Source organism: Trematomus bernacchii, unplaced genomic scaffold, assembly GCF_902827165.1.
Source record: "Trematomus bernacchii unplaced genomic scaffold, fTreBer1.1, whole genome shotgun sequence".
Classification (NCBI taxonomy): domain Eukaryota; kingdom Metazoa; phylum Chordata; class Actinopteri; order Perciformes; family Nototheniidae; genus Trematomus; species Trematomus bernacchii.
In genome coordinates this window covers 737,924-754,646 of record NW_022987631.1, presented here as the reverse complement: position 1 = coordinate 754,646, position 16,723 = coordinate 737,924, and the positions used below count along the sequence as shown (strand labels likewise).

The window sequence follows — 16,723 nt, the reverse complement described above, 5'->3', positions numbered from 1 at the left end:
TCCAGAATGGAAGGAGTCATCACATACAGAGCATCAACTAGTTCCTGAACAGTGTCCTTCACATGCTGATATCCAAGAGAGGGAGTTACACAGTCACAAGATGGAGGAATACCGGTTCTGACTTTTTCTGATAATCTAAAAATTCGGACTTTTTCTCAAAATCTCAAAATTCTGTTTTTTTCTCAAAATCTCAAAACTTCTCACTTTTTCTAAAAATGTTGACTTTTTCTAAAATACTTTTTCTCAAAATCTCAAAATTCTGTATTTTTCTCAAAATCTCAAAAATTCTGACTTTTTCCTCAAAATCTCAAAAATTCTGACTTTTTCCTCAAAATCTCAAAAATTCTGACTTTTTATAAAAATGTAAAAATGTTGAATTTTTCCTCAAAATCTCACTTTTTATAAAAAATCTCCATAGAGGCTGAATCATCATGTTAATCACATAGCTATCATATGCCTCAAACAGTCCTGATGCTCTTCTAGGTAATCACACATCCTGTCATGCACACAGCTACAGTTGGGATGCCTTTGTTATCATGTTACTCATGTTGGAAAAGGACATTCACTATTTTCCCAACAGTCCTGGTTAAACGTTATCTATTAATATTGCAGTTCTGATGCAGGTTCAGATACTGGTCTGGTGTGTGAGTTACCGAAGGGCACGATGATGGGGCAGGTGATGCTGTAGGCCATCACCACCGTGAAGACGTTCATCATCCAGGCGTACGCCGCTCCGAACTGAAACTCGTAGGCCTGATGCTGCGAGACGAGAAAGTGTTTTAGAGAAGAGCGCCACCATGAGGCTCATCACACACTGAGAACTCAGCTGGTCCAATGGGAGTCCTCCATGTGATTTTGGATTATGTCAGAAAATAATCTCTGTGACAAACAAATGTTTATGATTCTTACACGTTTAGTTCATCAGGCTAATCTCCACATATTAACACCACTTTATGATTTCTGAAGTAAAAGCTAATGTTGGGCTATAAAGGAACTACAGCACGGTCACATGACTTCACGTCTCCACCGCTAAGCTAAAGGTGGCTAATGTTGGGCTGTAAAGGAACTACAGCACGGTCACATGACTTCACGTCTCCACCGCTAAGCTAAAGGTGGCTAATGTTGGGCTATAAAGGAACTACAGCACGGTCACATGACTTCACGTCTCCACCGCTAAGCTAAAGGTGGCTAATGTTGGGCTATAAAGGAACTACAGCACGGTCACATGACTTCACATCACCACCGCTAAGCTAAAGGTGGCTAATGTTGGGCTATAAAGGAACTACAGCACGGTCACATGACTTCACATCACCACCGCTAAGCTAAAGGAGGCTAATGTTGGGCTATAAAGGAACTACAGCACGGTCACATGACTTCACGTCACCACCGCTAAGCTAATCGCGGCTAATGTTGGGCTATAAAGGAACTACAGCACGGTCACATGACTTCACGTCTCCACCGCTAAGCTAATCGCGGCTAATGTTGGGCTATAAAGGAACTACAGCACGGTCACATGACTTCACGTCACCACCGCTAAGCTAAAGGAGGCTAATGTTGGGCTATAAAGGAACTACTCACCCTCTTGACGTTGCGGCGGTCGGCGGCGGAGCGGGCGAGGCAGAGGCGGATCATGTACATGAGTAAGCCGGGGATCCTCAGCAGGTCCATGGCGTTACCGATGAACGCAGAGGCGATGACGTAGTTGACGAAGAACGCTCCGTTATCCGGCAGAAAGACGCACCTGAAGGGAGCACAGCGCCTCCGTTAGAGCAGGACCTCCTACCATAACACTTCATGCACATTTCTGAATAAAATACATGAAGAGAGCGACAGAGATGTATAGTCACAGGTATAAGGAAAAGACATATTTTTACTTTATTCCTAAAATGCAAGAACTTAATTCATATTCTCCCCCTTTAGGCCTGGAAGCTCTGTTCTTCCTTTAACAACACACTGAACTATTTTAAAGAGTATAAATCAGGACGTTTGTAACCGCAGGTAAAATAAAACACAACTCACTCAAATCTGACTTTGGCATCATCTAGGAACTTCTTATCAAAGAGCCAGCGGAAGAAAACGTCCAGGCTGGAAAACAGAGAAGATTCAGTGAGGACAGCTGATATTATTATATGTTATTTGTATTATTATTTATTACCTGCTGAGTCCCAGAGACGGCAGCAGCAGAACCATGAAGATCAGGAAGGTGTAACATTTGTGCATCGTCGTCCTGTTCTCTCCAGACCTGCAGACACACAGGGGGGGAGATAGGGTCGAATCAGAGAGAAATCAGGGTTAGAAATCAAGATTAAATCAGAATAAAGTCAAGGTAAAGTCAGAGTTAAGTCAGGGTTAGAAATCAGGATTAAATCAGAATAAAGTCAAGGTAAAATCAGAGTTAAATCAGGGTTAGAAATCAAGATTAAATCAATATAAAGTCAAGGTAAAATCAGAGTTAAATCAGGGTTAGAAATCAAGATTAAATCAATATAAAGTCAAGGTAAAATCAGAGTTAAATCAGGGTTAGAAATCAAGATTAAATCAATATAAAGTCAAGGTAAAATCAGTGTCAGTGTTCTGCGAAAAAAAAAAATCCAAATTGAAGTTGTTGATAACCATTTAAATATGACACATTTTTTTTTTAAACAAATATGTGGTATTCACTGAAAAGGGCTAAACTGCTAGTTTTGACACATTTTTCTGTACGACATCTCAGCAACTTAAAGTGAGACTCAGGAGAAAATAGGACTTATATTCTGTGTGCTGGAGTTAGGTTAGTTACCGGGTCCAGTGAGCCTCGAAGAAGGCGGAATAGTAGACGATGGTGGGCAGCAGGGCGGAGAAGGCCCACAGCAGCAGGGTGGGGAAGAACTGGGTGACGATGGGATTCTGTCCAAACACACCAACAAACAAGAATCACTTCCTGTCCAAACAGCGTCACAAAGCTCTACTGGTTTAAAGGTCTCCTATTATACAAACAGATCACCAATTCTAGCCTCATCCCCCTCTATTCTCTCTGAAACAGTATGGAGCTCAAACTTTTCTCTCTCTCAGGTTTACCACAAGGTGAGTTCCTTTTGATTTCCTGCTTCTTCACACATACTCTCTCCAGTACAGGTTAGCTCTGAGTGTTAGCATGCTAATGTAAACACAGACCATTTTACTTCCAGAGCACGTCTCATTGTTTCCGACAGCAACGTTTCTGATTGGCCCATGGGTGTAAAGCCCGCCCACATTTTAGTAATGTGGTCATGACGCAGCAAATCTGGATCAGCTCCGTTGTTCTCCCGTTTTTAGAGATGTGGGTACGGAGGAAAAGAGAGAGGGGTTTATTTCCTGACACTTTGAGAGTCTCCTGACACACCGGGGACACACCGGGGACACACCGGGGACACATGGTGATGTAGAAAAGACATCACTTTGTGAGTCTCCTGACACACGGTGATGTAGAAGAGACATCACTTTGTGAGTCTCCCTGCACACACCGGGGACACATGGTGACTGTAGAGAAGACCTCACTTTGTGCGAGTTTCCTGAACACACCGGGGACACATGGTGCTGCTAGAGAAGACCTATCACTTTGTGAGTCTCCTTGACACACCGGGGACAACATGGTGATTCTGTAGAGATAGACATTCACTTTGAGCGTCTCCTGGACCACACCGGGGACACATGGTGATGTAGAGGAAGGACATCACTTCTTGAGAGTCTCCTGACACACGGGGACACATTCGCGCCTCGCTCGAGAACATCACTTTGTGAGTTCCTGACAACCGGGGGACACATGGTGATTTTGAGAAGACATCACTTTGTGAGTCTCCTTACACATGCCGGGGACACATGGTGACGTAGAGAAGACATCACTTTGTGGAGTCTCCTGACACACCGGGGGACACATGGTTGATGTAGAGAAGACATCACTATGTGAGTCTCCTGACACACCGGGGACACCTTGGTGATTGTAGAAAAGACATCACTATGTGAGTCTCCTGACACACCGGGGGACACATGGTGATGTAGAGAAGAAATCACTATGTGAGTCTCCTGACACACCGGGGACACTTGGTGATGTAGACGAAGACATCACTATGTGAGTCTCCTGACACACCGGGGACACATTGGTGACGTAGAGAAGACATCACTTTGTGAGTCTCCTGACACACCGGGGACACATGGTGATGTAGAGAAGACATCACTATGTGAGTCTCCTGACACACCGGGGACACATGGTGATGTAGAGAAGACATCACTTTGAGAGTCTCCTGACACACCGGGGACACATGGTGATGTAGAAAAGACATCCGAAAGTGCATTTTGCATGATAGGAGACCTTTAATGTAAAAGCTGGGGGACTGTCTTACGTTGAGATACTCGACAGGCTTGGTGACGTTGAACTTGTCCATGGTGGAGATGATGATGGCGGGCGTGGTGAGGAAGAAGAGCAGCAGGAAGAGGATGACGTTGATGATGAAGCAGCGGATCCACCAGGAGATCCCGCCCAGAGACAGGTGCTCCCTGCAGGAACAAACCATCAGCCGGGGGTCAGGGGGGGGGTCATGCAACACTAATAAGAAGGTATCAAACCGCGAGAAGGCAGCTTTTATTTTGAAATCTTACTTTGAAAGGGATGGCACTTCCTTTGTGGCTACGACCACTTTCTAAAGATTCAGGAAGTCCTTTGACACACGGAGACAGATGCAATGAGCATGTAATGGGATCCATCCTTCTTTCTTAGCCCTAAACGTGGCATTATCAGTAAGTCAAGTTACTATCTTAGCCTAAGGTGTTTGATATTATATGTGGTAATATAATGTTATAGTTAGGATAATTATTCTTTTTGTAAGAACCACTTGTTGCTGTGTTATAGTTTGTTACTTAATGCTGTAAAATGTTACATTACATATTTACCTGCAATAACCTGCTCTTGTAAAAAAGTACATTTATTCTGTAAATGTTAAGAAAATATCATTGTTGATGGGTACTTATGGAGAACTTTATACTGTTTCAGTTTCACACTTCTTATCATTAAAATTCCTGCCAAATACAACACCTGGCTGTTCCTTGGAGGAATGATGCTGAGGAGAGTTTAGCTGGCTGTTAAGTTCAATATAAATACATTGAAAGGAGAACAGTGTGTTTGCTTTGGTCCACGGTGGGGTTTTAGCCGGGTGGAGCTTGAGGACTCACCAGCGGACGTTCTGCGGGTCGGGTGCGTAGGAAACGCTCCAGTTGTGAACGTGGAGCGCCTCGCTGAACTGAGAGGATCCTGGCTCCTGACGACAGCGACAGCCCTGCACCTGACACGCGTTGAAGTCCTTCAGAATACTGAGGAGACACAACAACACTCTGAGTTACTACACGTTAAAGTCCTTCAGAATACTGAGACACAACAACACTTTGAGTTACTACACGTTAAAGTCCTTCAGAATACTGAGACACAACAACACTCTGAGTTACTACACGTTGAAGTCCTTCAGAATACTGAGGAGACACAACAACACTCTGAGTTACTACACGTTGAAGTCCTTCAGAATACTGAGACACAACAACACTCTGAGTTACTACACGTTGAAGTCCTTCAGAATACTGAGACACAACAACACTCTGAGTTACTACACGTTAAAGTCCTTCAGAATACTGAGGAGACACAACAACACTCTGAGTTACTACACGTTGAACTCCTTCAGAATACTGAGACACAACAACACTTTGAGTTACTACACGTTGAAGTCCTTCAGAATACTGAGGAGACACAACAACACTCTGAGTTACTACACGTTGAAGTCCTTCAGAATACTGAGAAACAACAACACTCTGAGTTACTACTATGATTCAATGTCAGGTAAAGGTGGGGTCAGGTAGGGGTCAGGTAAAGGTGGGGTCAGGGGTCATGCTGTGTCTCACACTGCGGTCATGGCCTCGTTCTGGAAGGTGACGAAGGCCATGCCCAGAGGCTTGGTGTTGACAATCTCCTTCTCCTTCCTGTACTCCTCCTTCAGCTTGGACTCCGTCTTGGTGTAGTAACTCACCGCCTCCTCCTAAAGGACACATGGAGGCTGAGTTAACCAGCTGACGTAGAATATAAACTAGTTACGACGAAATGCATACTTTCTAAAGAAGGAGGCTGAGTGGACTCGTTATCATTGAACAGTGTGACGTTAGGTTATAATCAGCGCTCAGGAAACCACATATTGGTCGTAAATTACACCACTGTTTCTTATAATGAAGCTCCTTTGGGTGGATGAGTTAGCGTTAGCGTCACCTCCTCGCAGCCGGTGATGGCGCAGCAGCACAGATGTCCGCAGGGCTTGGGGTTGATCATGGTGGGAACGTGCTCCTTCACCATCAGGTCGGTGAAGAACTTCTTACTGCGCTCCGTCTTCTTCCTGAGGAACACATCGTGAGGTTAAAGGAACCACATCGTGAGGTTAAAGGAAACACAACGTGAGGATGAAGGAAACACAACGTGGGGTTAAAGGAAGCACAACGTGAGGTTAAAGGAACCACAACCTCTCTTAACGTTAACTTAGGTATAAATTACAACCTCATTCTACCACCTCCGCAATACTGCAAGGATCTCACCCTCTCTCTCACCCCCCCCCCAGTTATATTAAACTACAGTGAGTTATATTAAACTACAGTGAGTTATATATTTAATTAAACTGCAGTGAGTTATACAGTGAGTTATATTTAAACTACAGTGAGTTATATTTAAACTACAGTGAGTTATATTAAACTACAGTGAGTTATATATTAAACTACTTATATATTAAACTACAGTGAGTTATATATTAAACTACAGTGAGTTATATTAAACTACAGTGAGTTATATTTAAACTACAGTGAGTTATACAGTGAGTTATATTAAACTACAGTGAGTTATATATTTAAACTACAGTGAGTTATACAGTGAGTTATATTAAACTACAGTGAGTTATATTAAACTACAGTGAGTTATATATTTAATTAAACTGCAGTGAGTTATACAGTGAGTTATATTTAAACTACAGTGAGTTATATTTAAACTACAGTGAGTTATATTAAACTACAGTGAGTTATATATTAAACTACTTATATATTAAACTACAGTGAGTTATATATTAAACTACAGTGAGTTATATTAAACTACAGTGAGTTATATTTAAACTACAGTGAGTTATACAGTGAGTTATATTAAACTACAGTGAGTTATATTTAAACTTCAGTGAGTTATACAGTGAGTTATATTTAAACTACAGTGAGTTATATTTAAACTACAGTGAGTTATACAGTGAGTTATATTTAAACTACAGTGAGTTATATTAAACTACAGTGAGTTATATATTAAACTACAGTGAGTTATATTTAAACTGCAGTGAGTTATATTTAAACTACAGTGAGTTATACAGTGAGTTATATTTAAACTACAGTGAGTTATATTACAGTGAGTTATACAGTGAGTTATATTTAAACTACAGTGAGTTATACAGTGAGTTATATTTAAACTACAGTGAGTTATATTAAACTACAGTGAGTTATATATTAAACTACAGTGAGTTATATTTAAACTGCAGTGAGTTATATATTAAACTACAGTGAGTTATATATTAAACTACAGTGAGTTATATTAAACTACAGTGAGTTATATTTAAACTACAGTGAGTTATACAGTGAGTTATATTAAACTACAGTGAGTTATATTAAACTACAGTGAGTTATATATGTAAACTACAGTGAGTTATACAGTGAGTTATATTAAACTACAGTGAGTTATATTAAACTACAGTGAGTTACGAGTTATATATTTAAACTACAGTGAGTTATACAGTGAGTTATATTAAACTACAGTGAGTTATATTAAACTACAGTGAGTTATATATTAAACTACAGTGAGTTATGAGTTATATATTTAAACTACAGTGAGTTATATTTTAAACTAGTGAGTTATATTAAACTACAGTGAGTTATATATTAAACTACAGTGAGTTATATTTTAAACTACAGTGAGTTATACAGTGAGTTATATTAAACTACAGTGAGTTATATTAAACTACAGTGAGTTATACAGTGAGTTATATTAAACTACAGTGAGTTATATTTAAACTACAGTGAGCTATATTAAACTACAGTGAGTTATATTAAACTACAGTGAGTTATACAGCGAGTTATATTTAAACTACAGTGAGCTATATTAAACTACAGTGAGTTATATATTAAACTACAGTGAGTTATATTAAACTACGGTGAGTTATATATTAAACTACAGTGAGTTATATTAAACTACAGTGAGTTATATTTAAACTACAGTGAGTTATACAGTCAGTTATATTTAAACTACAGTGAGTTACATTTAAACTACAGTGAGTTATACAGTGAGTTATATTTAAACTACAGTGAGTTATACAGTGAGTTATATTTAAACTACAGTGAGTTATATTAAACTACAGTGAGTTATATATTAAACTACAGTGAGTTATATTTAAACTACAGTGAGTTATATTAAACTACAGTGAGTTATATATTAAACTACAGTGAGTTATATATTAAACTACAGTGAGTTATATTTAAACTACAGTGAGTTATACAGTCAGTTATATTTAAACTACAGTGAGTTACATTTAAACTACAGTGAGTTATACAGTGAGTTATATTTAAACTACAGTGAGTTATACAGTGAGTTATATTTAAACTACAGTGAGTTATATTAAACTACAGTGAGTTATATATTAAACTACAGTGAGTTATATTTAAACTTCAGTGAGTTATACAGTGAGTTATATTTAAACTACAGTGAGTTATATTTAAACTACAGTGAGTTATACAGTGAGTTATATTTAAACTACAGTGAGTTATATTAAACTACAGTGAGTTATATATTAAACTACAGTGAGTTATATTTAAACTGCAGTGAGTTATATTTAAACTACAGTGAGTTATACAGTGAGTTATATTTAAACTACAGTGAGTTATATTACAGTGAGTTATACAGTGAGTTATATTTAAACTACAGTGAGTTATATTAAACTACAGTGAGTTATATATTAAACTACAGTGAGTTATATTTAAACTGCAGTGAGTTATATATTAAACTACAGTGAGTTATATTTAAACTTCAGTGAGTTATACAGTGAGTTATATTTAAACTACAGTGAGTTATACAGTGAGTTATATTTAAACTACAGTGAGTTATATTAAACTACAGTGAGTTATATATTAAACTACAGTGAGTTATATTTAAACTACAGTGAGTTATATTAAACTACAGTGAGTTATACAGTGAGTTATATTTAAACTACAGTGAGTTATATTACAGTGAGTTATATTTAAACTACAGTGAGTTATATTAAACTACAGTGAGTTATATTAAACTACAGTGAGTTATATATTAAACTACTTATATATTAAACTACAGTGAGTTATATATTAAACTACAGTGAGTTATATTTAAACTACAGTGAGTTATATTTAAACTACAGTGAGTTATACAGTGAGTTATATTAAACTACAGTGAGTTATATATTTAAACTACAGTGAGTTATATATTTAAACTACAGTGAGTTATACAGTGAGTTATATTAAACTACAGTGAGTTATATATTAAACTACAGTGAGTTATATTTTAAACTACAGTGAGTTATACAGTGAGTTATATTAAACTACAGTGAGTTATACAGTGAGTTATATTAAACTACAGTGAGTTATATTAAACTACAGTGAGTTATACAGTGAGTTATATTTAAACTACAGTGAGCTATATTAAACTACAGTGAGTTATATTAAACTACAGTGAGTTATACAGCGAGTTATATTTAAACTACAGTGAGCTATATTAAACTACAGTGAGTTATATATTAAACTACAGTGAGTTATATATTAAACTACAGTGAGTTATATTAAACTACAGTTATATATTTAACTACAGTGAGTTATATTTAAACTACAGTGAGTTATACAGTCAGTTATATTTAAACTACAGTGAGTTATATTTAAACTACAGTGAGTTATACAGTGAGTTATATTTAAACTACAGTGAGTTATACAGTGAGTTATATTTAAACTACAGTGAGTTATATTAAACTACAGTGAGTTATATATTAAACTACAGTGAGTTATATTTAAACTGCAGTGAGTTATACAGTGAGTTATATTTAAACTACAGTGAGTTATATTTAAACTACAGTGAGTTATACAGTGAGTTATATTTAAACTACAGTGAGTTATATTTAAACTACAGTGAGTTATATTAAACTACAGTGAGTTATACAGTGAGTTATATTTAAACTACAGTGAGTTATATTACAGTGAGTTATATTTAAACTACAGTGAGTTATATTAAACTACAGTGAGTTATATATTAAACTATTTATATATTAAACTACAGTGAGTTATATATTAAACTACAGTGAGTTATATTTAAACTACAGTGAGTTATACAGTGAGTTATATTAAACTACAGTGAGTTATATTAAACTACAGTGAGTTATATATTTAAACTACAGTGAGTTATACAGTGAGTTATATTAAACTACAGTGAGTTATATTAAACTACAGTGAGTTATACAGTGAGTTATATTAAACTACAGTGAGTTATATTAAACTACAGTGAGTTATATATTAAACTACAGTGAGTTATGAGTTATATATTTAAACTACAGTGAGTTATATTTTAAACTACAGTGAGTTATATTAAACTACAGTGAGTTATATATTAAACTACAGTGAGTTATATTTAAACTACAGTGAGTTATACAGTGAGTTATATTAAACTACAGTGAGTTATATTAAACTACAGTGAGTTATATATTTAAACTACAGTGAGTTATACAGTGAGTTATATTAAACTACAGTGAGTTATATTAAACTACAGTGAGTTATACAGTGAGTTATATTAAACTACAGTGAGTTATATATTAAACTACAGTGAGTTATGAGTTATATATTTAAACTACAGTGAGTTATATTTTAAATACAGTGAGTTATATTAAACTACAGTGAGTTATATATTAAAACTACAGTGAGTTATATTTTAAACTACAGTGAGTTATGAGTTATATATTTAAACTACAGTGAGTTATATTTTAAACTACAGTGAGTTATATTTTAAAGTACAGTGAGTTATGAGTTATATATTTAAACTACAGTGAGTTATATATTTAAACTACAGTGAGTTATATTTTAAACTACAGTGAGTTATGAGTTATATATTTAAACTACAGTGAGTTATATTTTAAACTACAGTGAGTTATATATTAAACTACAGTGAGTTATATTTTAAACTACAGTGAAAACTACAGTGAGTTATATTTTAAACTACAGTGAAAACTACAGTGAGTTATATTTAAACTGCAGTGAGTTATACAGTGAGTTATATTTAAACTACAGTGAGTTATATTAAACTACAGTGAGTTATACAGTGAGTTATATTTAAACTACAGTGAGTTATATTACAGTGAGTTATATTTAAACTACAGTGAGTTATATTAAACTACAGTGAGTTATATTAAACTACAGTGAGTTATACAGTGAGTTATATTTAAACTACAGTGAGTTATATTTTAAACTACAGTGAAAACTACAGTGAGTTATATTTTAAACTACAGTGAAAACTACAGTGAGTTATATTTTAAACTACAGTGAAAACTACAGTGAGTTATATTTTAAACTACAGTGAGTTATATATTAAACTACAGTGAGTTATATTTTAAACTACAGTGAGTTATGAGTTATACATTTTAAACTACAGTGAGTTATATATTAAACTACAGTGAGTTATATTTTAAACTACAGTGAGTTATATATTAAACTACAGTGAGTTATATTTAAAGTGGAGGGCTGTGCAGACGTGTCAGAGAGTTGATATGAACATGGCTCACAGTGTTAAGAACAAGATGTTGTTGACATGACGATGCCTCCCCCCCCCCCCCCCCCCAAAGCAACTCTGAGTCCCAGAAAGGCTCTATGGATATATGCATTATTAATGCGTGGTGAGACGTTGCTGAAGCTCACCTCTCTGCGTTCAGAGCCATCAGCTTGGCCACGTTTGTAGCAGATCCTCGCTTCCAGCACTTTGCAGTTCTCATACGCCTGTCTGCAGAGTCAAAGAATAAACATCATTCACACCAGAGACGGTCTCCTATCATACACAGGGTATAAGCGTGACGTTCCGGGTACGGCATGACATCATGCCGTACCCGGAACGAAATGGACCAATCCGTGGAGCCGTTACCTTACGTCCGCGGAGCCGTTACGTTAAGCCCCCGCTGATTGGTCCAAATTGACCAATCCACGGACTTCCTCACACACACATCTGTGTGCAGGGAGCAGGCAGCTCAGCTGATTTCTCCTCCCTGGCTGCAGGCTGATAACAGACAGTTGGGATCGCGGCGAAATTCTCTCTGCAGACCCATTCTCACAGCGTTTATCAACCTTTTTCTTACTCAATATCAAGCCACACTTATTGTTTTTACTTCGGCTGTGACTTTGTGTGTGCTCAGGATGAGTTTGGCTGTGTTTCGCTATGTATGCTAAACAAGGAAACAACACCTCCACGGAGCTCAGCGCGATTCACAACGTCCCGACCAATCAGAGCACACTGTGCTCACATACCCCTTTCACACCAAGGCTTTTCCCCTTCTAGCTCCGTGCTAGAGCTTTTCTGGTTCAGAACCGGTTCTTCGGTTTAGCGCCGGCTCTTTTCACACCGCTCAGAGCCCGACTGGTGCTGCCGCTGCTGCGTCATGACGTCACAGTTTACGTCGCTGAGTTTCTCCCCAACGCCGGAGCTCACCTCACAACAACGGGCCGGGGACTGCGTTGGGTCGATGATCGTGTTGCTTTTAATCATACGAAGCCAGATTAAATTAAATAACGACTTCTCCAACCTTATACTTTTCTCCAGAGTGCCGTGGTTCATTGTTTATTAATGTGTTTCATTTAGCGACCGCTGCAGTGCTGGCTGCTCTTCCACGGGAGTTTATTCTCCCGTTAGCTCCGGGTTAGCTCACACGGCTCTAAAGTATTCACTGTCTGACTGTCACACAAGCAGCTGATACATATCCCCAGTTCCCCTTAAGTGAATGTGTGTCAGTCTGAATTGACGCTGTTTGGTGTCAGTCTGAATTGACGCTGTTTGGCATCACAACGCTGTTATGAAAGTTTCTCTGGTATAACATGGGTGATGTTAGCATAGCAACCAAAGCTAAACTGACTACTTGCTAAGCCGTTTTCTACAGGCACTTTTTACCGGCGTATTTTTCATTATGATTCTACTTGTGATAGTCGGACATGACAACCTGTGCAGCCCATGTATTGATTCCATCCGATAGCTGCTATAATAACAAACAAAACGTCTGCCTGCTCTCCACAATGATCAATGACAGAGAACGGATGGTCAAAGTAAAGTACAAATAAACAGAATCACACGAAGCCTGGTTAGTGTTGCCTGACTTTATAAAGCGTGTTTTTTTTTTACAAGTGTGTGGTTGCGTTCTAGTCACTTTGCTCAGCACTACTGCTGGTTACAACTTTTATTTGCCGTACTCGCCTTAACTGTTAGCTCAGGTTAATCTCGCCCCCCTCCGACGTAAGCGTGACGTATGCGGTTCTTGCTTCTAGACGGACAACTTTTTGGTGCTCGAAACGAACCGGATTCCGGAGCTTAGAGGCTGCTCCGCTGCGGGGTGAACAGGGAAACCCGGTGCTTTTCAAGCTCCAGCTCCGAACCGGCCCTGAAACACCGTTGGTGTGAATGGGGTAACAGGGAGGGTGGGGGCTGGAGCTATTGGAGCTACAACGAGCCGTTAAAGGCAGAGAGTGAAATTCAGTGAATACACGTAGTTTACAGAGATGCTGTATGAGAAACCAATGTGAGTTTGGAACAATGCACAATATAAATCTATTCTAGTAGACCTCAACAATGGAATTATTATCAGTGGAAATGGCCATGACATGGGCCCTTTAAGACCTCATCGCCACTTGGAGTTTTAACCGGTTAAATTGGCGACACATTTACTATAAAGCAGCGTTTCCGCCAGGGGGGCGTCTTGCCGTCATTTGATGTAAAAATAAATAATTCGAGAGAAGATCGAGTTTTTATCGCTTGAAATGACGAAAAGGAAAAAGGACAAGGCCATCCCTCTGTTGGAGGGGCAAAGGAGTCTGGTGGGATTATTTTCGCCACCAGCAAAGCGTGTTCCTGTGACGGAAAGTGTACTGCCGGCGAGCCTTGATGGGGGGTGCTAGTGGAGCACGCGCGTGAACTGCGAGCGCCGGAGCCTCGCAGCGGCGAAACTGAGGCTCCGTGGTAAACTGTGGTAACATGAAGAGCCGTTTAGGAGCCGAAAGAGCCGGCTCTTCTTAGTGAGCCGAGCCAAATGATCCGGCTCACTAAAAAGAGCCGGAATTCCCATCACTAATACGTAAAGAGATAGTATCTATAAGGGACGGCTCAATGCAAAATTCAAGTCACGTGATGTGACGTCACACCCCCCCCCGCTCTCGGGGTGGACGCCCTCTCAGCCCTGGTCTGGCGGAAACACTACTATACAGTATTGTTTGTCCTTCCTCCTTATCTTCCAACCATTTGGACGCAAACTTGCATTTCCCCATAACCATGTTGTTTAACAACCGGCGTAAACGGGCCTTCGCGCGCTATCAAGCAGTGAGCGTGCAATGTCCTGTTCAGATGACGTCAAATCCAACGGGATGCCATAAATAAACTACACAGAATCACACTACACACCTACGCAATGATTACATTCAGGCAGACTGTAGAATACAACCTCTTTGGACAATTTATATACTTATTGAAAACAAGCTACAAAATGTAATACCTTGGAAAATGCCCTTTAATACTTTTTAATACTTTTTAATAGCCTTCATTTTCGCTAAATTGATCCATCAACTTTTAATACTTTTGAAGAGCCCGCGGACACCCTGATGCTACTTTTAGGCATATATTATGGGTCTCAGATATATCAAAATATATAAAAACATGTGTCATATCCCTCTGTTTCAGCCTGTTGGAGAAACGCTGATTTTGGGTCCTTAGCTTGAAAAAAAAAAAAAAGAGGAGGGGGAGCTAATGCCTGCTCAGAATTCTCCCAGCAGAAACTCAGCTAAATGCTGCCGTGATGAAACTCCACATCATGTTCCAAACCACATCAAGGATTCTCTCTGAAACAGTATGGAGCTCAAACTCTTTCTCTCTCAGGTTTACCACAAGGTGACTTCCTTTTGATTTCCTGCTTCTTCACACATGCTCTCTCCAGTACAGGTTAGCTCTGAGTGTTAGCCATGCTAATGTAAACACATTGTTTCTGACAGCAACGTTTCTGATTGGCCCGTGGGTGTAAAGCCCGCCCACATTTTAGTAATGTGGTCATGACGCAGCAAATCTGGATCAGCTCCGTTGTTCCCCCGTTTTTAGAGATGTGGGTACGGAGGAAAAGAGAGAGGGGTTTATTCCTGACTCTTTGTGAGTCTCCTCTCACCGGGGACACACCGGGGACACACATGGTGATGTAGAGAAGACATCACTTTGAGAGTCTCCTGACACACCGGGGACCAGGGCCGGCCCTAGACCTTTGGGGGCCCTAAGCGAGCTTTGGCCCCTCACTCTAGCTCGTTCTCACTACACACAACACGGAACCAACTTTTGTCTTATGATGTTAGCATAAGCACACATATTGTATACATAAGCATGTAAACACCGTGGACCTAACATCCTCTAGGGGGGTCCTCACCTCCTCTAGGGGGGTCCTCACCTCCTCTAGGAGGGTCCTCACCTCCTCTAGGGGGGTCCGGGGGCATGCTCCCCCGGTAAGATTTTTTTTAAATATTGAAGTTAAAAGCATGAATCTGGTGCACTTTGAGAGCTATGGATACATCTCTCAACACCCATATGAAACAGAACTGTAAACAGATTTTTCTTTATGGATATTTTACAAATCACTCCCCTTTTAAACTGTTTTCTTGTTTTGTCATACAGTATTTCATAACTGTTTTTCATGTATTCTCTCTGGCTGTCCATCTCATAATGTTCACATAGAAACTAGCTGTCAAGAGGAATATCATTCAGAAGAATTATAATTTCATGCAAAAATCTGTCACAAAAAGAGGTTGCCCATTTACATTCAGGTGTTGTTATGGCAACGTCAGTGGCCAAACAGCCACATGTACTGCTGCAAATACGTTCAAACAGTCGACAGGTAAAGCTGTGGCAACTATGCCACCATTTCAGCTGACTTTTCCTCAGAAATACTGTCACATAACATCCATATATTTCAGTGCTAGGTTGATGCTTAGCTAAGCTAACTATGAAACACTTTAACTGACAGGACTCAGGATCAACTGTGTACTGTAAGGTAGCTTCTAGCTTCATGTCGAACAGTAAGTCAACATTTCCCAGAGAGCTTTCTTTGAAATCACCAGGTAACGCTAAAAAACATTACATTTAGATTGTATGACAAAGTGTTTATTTAAAGTGGACCTATCATGCTATATTTAAATGATATATTGTAGGGCCATACCTATATAAGGTATATTTATACGTTTCTGTTTTCAAAATACCAAACAGATCATGCATTTTAGCCATGCCTCATTTCGCTCTATGTGCTGTTTGCTGTCTACGGGTCTGATTCTGCTGACCACGCCCCCCTGCAGGAGAGGGGAGACGTGCTCTGATCAGCTGCTGGGCTGTCAGAAGAGGGGGAGAAAAAGAGATCTCCGTCCTCCGTGTTTTATTATA

The 16,723-nt window shown here is 38.9% G+C and overlaps 1 protein-coding gene across 1 annotated transcript in view; it reads right to left on the bottom strand.

Annotated features, from left to right (window-relative positions):
- LOC117484592 (CSC1-like protein 2) overlaps positions 1-16,723 on the bottom strand; it is a 49,723-nt gene that overhangs the window by 7,953 nt on the left and 25,047 nt on the right. Inside the window, 11 exon segments of the mRNA XM_034133024.1 lie at positions 654-759; positions 1,579-1,741; positions 2,020-2,085; positions 2,156-2,242; positions 2,780-2,886; positions 4,359-4,512; positions 5,185-5,322; positions 5,902-6,035; positions 6,260-6,383; positions 11,983-12,017; positions 12,019-12,064. Of these exon segments, the coding sequence (XP_033988915.1) occupies positions 654-759; positions 1,579-1,741; positions 2,020-2,085; positions 2,156-2,242; positions 2,780-2,886; positions 4,359-4,512; positions 5,185-5,322; positions 5,902-6,035; positions 6,260-6,383; positions 11,983-12,017; positions 12,019-12,064 (1,160 nt within the window).